The sequence below is a fragment of the Podarcis bocagei genome (genome assembly GCF_964188305.1).
Source record: "Podarcis bocagei genome assembly, chromosome: 6".
Lineage (NCBI taxonomy): Eukaryota > Metazoa > Chordata > Lepidosauria > Squamata > Lacertidae > Podarcis > Podarcis bocagei.
In genome coordinates, this window is record NC_138130.1 from 51,323,231 (window position 1) to 51,328,821 (window position 5,591).

At 40.7% G+C, this 5,591-nt stretch overlaps 1 protein-coding gene across 1 annotated transcript; it reads left to right on the plus strand.

The window, feature by feature from the left end:
* The first annotated feature begins 261 nt into the window (after positions 1–261).
* Positions 262–4,302, plus strand: LOC308589774 (trefoil factor 3-like). Its single transcript, XM_081199192.1, has 4 exons — positions 262–397; positions 1,965–2,111; positions 3,122–3,271; positions 4,059–4,302. Exons 1-4 carry the CDS (start codon positions 316–318, stop codon positions 4,064–4,066), a joined length of 387 nt encoding a protein of 128 aa, XP_081055318.1. The 5' UTR covers positions 262–315; the 3' UTR covers positions 4,067–4,302.
* The last annotated feature ends 1,289 nt before the right edge of the window (positions 4,303–5,591 follow it).

A 5,591-nucleotide genomic window follows, 5' to 3' on the forward strand; every position in this document is an offset into this window, starting at 1 on the left:
GACTAATGTCTCCTCTGAGGTAATCAACAGTGCCTGACCAATATCGTTTATCTACTTTCATTTGATTCTTACCACCCAGGTAGCACCACCTCATATGTTGCCAAACACACACTCACATGCACACACACATATGCAAAACCCCTTAGATACATTTTCTAATCAAATGAAGAGAGATACTTGAGGTGGAGCATGGCTAGAAACTTGTTATCTGACTGTTGAACACAAACATTAATTGTGGTATAAAATAAGGCCCATAGGGACTGTGAGGTACTTTCCTTGATTTTAAAGCTTGCTTACCAAGAGCTGGAAGCTACGATGGAGCGGAAGGGGGTCTGGATACTTTCACTCATTTTAATTTTAGGACTTGGTGCATTGGCCGATGATAAGAAAGCTCCACGTAAGTATCTTAAGAGCTGTTTAGATTATCCTTCCTTATGGTGCATTAATGGAATGAAGGCATATGTTGCCAATATTTGGAATTGGATGAACTTGCCCCTGCTGTTGAGAAACTTTAAGGCCAACTTCTTACCAACATTAAGAGAAGCACAACAAAGTCCCTTAATCAATTAGATATATTTTGTAAGAGTGCACATCAAACTGTGTAACAGCTATAAAATATGGAAGGTTTCTCCCCCTGTCCCATAAGGAAGTAAAGGGTTACATTCCGCTGCGTGGGCAATAGAAAAATTTCAATTCATTTCAGTGATATCAGCGATGACCTTTACAACTGAACCTAAGCCAAGTCACTTGGAAAGTCGAACCAGCCACATCCGAGAGCTCAAATTGCAGGAGGGAAAGGTTGCAGACCATTAGTGAACTCCACAAGCCTTAGCTCCCCTAAGGGTAACAAAATAATGCCCACTTACAACAGCGTTCCAAAAACAGGGGTTAAGGGCAGTGGTGTTCTTACGGGTTGCCCAGGGGGAACTAGGCCCTGAGCTGTTTTCACTGTCTTAGATCTCCTGCGCCTTTTCTTTTCTAAAAAAAAAACTTTTTAAAAACTTTACTTACAGGGCTGCTGGGAATGCAGCAAAAGCATATTGCCAGTGAGACCTGAGTCATCTAGCACCTTCATTTTCTCATAGATCTAAAATTGCATCTCTACATATACATTAGGATATGTACATAATGCAAATGTGCATCATGAACCTGCATTCAGAATCTTTTAAATACCTAGCAATTTGCCTCCTTAGAGGGGTATTGCCAAAGGTACAAGAGCTGTCCCGTACAGGTGCTGCTAATGATTTGGTACCTAAGGGAGAGGGATAAAATATAACCCCAAATCCCACAGGAATTACCTGCAGGGAAATTACCTATCACACACAAGTTCACAAAGGTACCCTTTTAAAATGTGTTGGGGAGGGGGTGATTATTGGGTTGTTTTTGTTTTTAAAAACTTTACTTACAGGGCTGCTGGGAATGCAGCAAAAAAATGTATTTTGCTGTTTCAGATTGTGATTTTATGTTGTGAACCACCCTGAGACCTGTGTGTATATGGCAATATAGAAATATAATAAATAATAAAAATAAAAATAATAACGTGTTCTAATATTACTGGAAACATGTTGTATGATTTCAACAGGCTTAACCCCTGGCATCTCTACTATCAGAGGGATCTAAACAAAGGTTTGCATTTTTATTAGATAGGAAATTCATGAGCCCTCTTAGCCACTGAGCCTGAACCTGCATGGACTGAAAATTGGGGCGGGGGGGGGGGAGTCTAGTCCTCACAAAGGCCAGCTCAGCTCCAGAGACTTTCCTGCTCAATCCAGCGCTCAGAGGGCTTGGGTTTGCATGCATACCTGTGCCCCTCCCTTCTTTTAGCCATTGGGTGTTCAACTGAGGGCTACATTTAGGCAAATATCTGAACAGAAGGAAGTTCCCATTGAAAGGTCAATGAGACCTGCCAGAGGCTACCATGTTCTTACAAGAAAAGAGCTAACCATGATTTCTGTTCTCAACAGCGGAATGCCGATGTCACGTTGATCCCAAAGCAAGAGTTAACTGTGGACCTCCTGGAATCACTCCCCAGCAATGCCGGGATGCCGGGTGCTGCTTCAGTTCTGAAGTTTCAGGAGTGCCCTGGTGCTTTGCTCCAAGCCCCCCAAAATGTAATGTATTTTTCTGAAGCATACCTGGCTTTTCTGAGATACTAAAAATGATACACAGGTCAGAGGGATGGAATTCTGCTATCAGGCATTCAGTTAGTCTTGTCTTATAGGCAAACATAGAAACTGTCCAAGGAAATATGAAAAACCACTGTTTCTCAGTCACTGGAACCCTGCCTGATGTTAGACTTCATGCCAGAACCTGAGAGAAAGTAGATAGATAGATAGATAGATAGATAGATAGATAGATAGTAGATAGAAAGAAAGATAGATAGATAGATAGATAGATAGATAGGTAGGTAGGTAGGTAGATAGTAAGCACACCATTTTTGTTTATGATGAACCTTTAGGTATGAAGGATTAATAAAATACCTAAACTGTGTACAGTACACCAGATAGCCTATTCCCACAGCTGCTTAAGGATAATGTGGTTATATAAGTACAAGCAGATGATGGGCTGTTCCCAACCAAGTCATACTAAGAGAAGACCTTTTTGGAATCAATGGTTTTACTCTGAGTATGATTTAATCAGATACAATCCAGTGCTATTCAATTTGTCCACAGGGATTATATTTCTTTCCTCAGCCTTTGTTATGCTTTGCTAGAAATGTGAGTTGATTAGTTGATTAATATCTAAGCTCATCCCAGTTTGTGCACGAATTGGTTCAGGCATGTAAGATGAAACTAATGACAGCCCACATAGAGGAAATAATCACAAAATACAGGTAGGTAGCCATGTTGGTCTGACGCAGTTGAAATATATATATATATATAAATAAATTGTCTAGTAGCACCTTAGAGACCAACTAAGCTTGTTCTTGGTATAAGCTTTCATGTGCATGTACACGAAAGCTTATACCAAGAACAAACTTAGTTGGTCTCTAAGGTGCTACTGGACATTATATATATATATAAAACAGAAAAGCAAGGGCAAAAGCAGCACCAGCTAGACAAAGACTACGAGCTACACTGTGACTTTGATCCACTAATCTTCAGGTAACTATTCAAAACAGATAAAAAGGTATGTCCTTCAGAGGTGAAAGTCAGGAAGAATTGTGGATACCCAGGAATCTCTGCTGCTGCATGTGAAGAGAGAGGATGCTGTTTTGAGTCCCGTCCTCCCGCAGTTCCATGGTGTTTCTTCCATGTTGAGGTAGCAGAAGGTAAAGTAACAAACATATTTTCCCCCTTTGCACAAATGGAACAAAATTTTGTACTGAGGCACATGCTACTCCTTGTATTTTGTCGCACATTATATCTTCAAGAGACTATACTACCAGTCAATAGTAAATGCCTTTCAGCGTGAGCATGCAAGCAATCGGTCAAGTGCAAATGGAAAGAAATCTGATGCGAAAAGCTTTAGAATAACTGCATACACCCTTCCCCAAATTTGGTTACTATCCCTCATGCAAGTCCATTAGTATGAGCAGGGAGGGCAGTAATTCTAGTCCTGGGGTGAGGAGAGGGACAGTCTTGTTGGTCCCACCCATTGTTGCTTACAGATGGCTTATCCCTGCAGCCTTCCATGCATTTGAGCTGGACGTCTTCAGCAGGGAGGCTTTGTACTTGTACAGCAATTTTAAATGATCTAGAACCCTGATCCTCTAAGATTCTACACCACACAGGAAGCCCACACAAGTCAAGCAGGCTGTCTGCTGCAAAGGGTCAGCCCAAACACATGGAGGGGTGCAGCAATAGACCAGCAGGAATGTGACGGGTGTGGTCAGGCAGAGTGCCCCTGCTTCCTCTCTTGCATGAGGGGAGCAAATGATTAGGCCCATGGTCCGTATAAGCATGCGTAACTGAGTACAACATATTTTTTGGCGGGGCAGAATATTAAAGACAGCTACTAGGGGCATTACTCCTGCTGTCACTTGATTTGATGGAGGTGGACAAGGGAGAGCTAAACTACCCCAGTTCTTATACTTTTTGTTTTTATTGCCTTTTCAGAATGTTAAAACAAAGCTTCAGAAATGGACATTTGCACAAGGAGCATCTCTGCCAATGGAACAATTCAAAAAGGAAAACATGTCACCATGCACATTGTGCTCTTGTAATTCTGACTTCCACGACACTTTGCTTTGCCTTTGCATTCCCACAATAACACAATTAATCACATATTTTGTCTCCCACTGCTCACAATATTAGTGCTTGGCATCTTTTCAAAGCAATAAAAGGTTATAATAAACTTTAATTATTGATTTTGTGGGACTTTTTTCTGTATATATTAATGCAGCCAACATCTGCCTCTTTTTAAAGCATTAGGCTGCTTGAAGCATCACTTTATTTCTGGAATCATAGCATTGCAGAGTTGAAGGGGACTCTGACAGTCATCTAGCCCATCCCCCTCTGTAGCTGGAATACAAAGGTTCTGCATACAACAGGGAAGTTTGCTACTTACTGGTCTTTGGCATATGTGTGAGTCAGTTGCTCCATGTTGGGTATTAATTGGTTAAGTACTCCCCTTGCGATAGAAGCTGCTTTTTCTCATTTGGGAGGAAAAAAATTAAATAAGAAACACTTAGTTATAATCAGACAAGAGGACATGTTCATATTCCCATTGTCCTGAGGCCCAGAAGGAGCACATCTCCATTACAGAGTTTCAAACTTGTCTGAAATAGAATCCACTGATATTGCTTCCTCAACCCCCTCCTTACTTTACATGAACCGTACCTTCTATGAAGCCAAACCATTACCACAAAAACAGAGTGAACCACGAAACAGTAACAGGGGAAAAAAAATTCAGTGACATATCAAAGTAGATGGATGAATTATAGACTGTCAAGTACCATATTGGGAGGGTAATTAATTATGTCTGTGGCCCTTTTTCTAAGTGAGGTGGGTAGGATTTGTTCCATATGGATGAGGTCTTGAGGTTTGTATTATGGCTGTTTCTATATTTGGGTTTAATGTTCTCTGTTATTTCTTATTTATGTTATGTAGATCACCCTGAGGCACTTTGACATGCAAAGCAACTAATAAATATAATAAATACATACATGCATTCTGTTACTTGTAGTAACTAGAGAAAATATTCTAGACTTTAAAAAAATGCCCAGTCTAAAATATAAACCTTGGCCCAACAGCATCAAAAGCCTTCTCAAGTAGGTATTAAAACAGTGATGTTGTAGAGCTACTTCCTTTTAAAACTAGCTCAAATGTGGAGAATAGCTAGGCCAATGCATCTGCTAAAGTCGTGTTCTTCCTTGCATGAGGAAGTTGCAGGTAAAGAAAGCAGTGGTCAGTTAAAATGTCCTAAGTCTCATTTAGGTAAGAAATGTCCTTGTAACCACAGAACAGGTGGATTTTTGACACAGAAGGTTACGAAGTCAATGGAAAGGTTGCCACAGAAGTCTTTTTACTTGCATTGCTTCCCCAGTTCAACATCCGGTTCTTGCCTTTTGGGACTGGAAGCAGTTGGGATTGGTCCAACTATTTATAGCTGGTTCAACTGCTGTTTGTCAGTGAGCTGTTCAACAACTC

Bases quoted from the DNA above. Each gene is read 5' to 3' on its own strand.
- LOC308589774 (XM_081199192.1), top strand. From the start codon at position 316: ATGGAGCGGAAGGGGGTCTGGATACTTTCACTCATTTTAATTTTAGGA. The intron at 398-1,964 runs GTAAGTATCTTA...TGTTCTCAACAG, and splicing joins CGATGATAAGAAAGCTCCAC to CGGAATGCCGATGTCACGTT. The intron at 2,112-3,121 runs GTAATGTATTTT...TATTCAAAACAG, and splicing joins TGCTCCAAGCCCCCCAAAAT to ATAAAAAGGTATGTCCTTCA.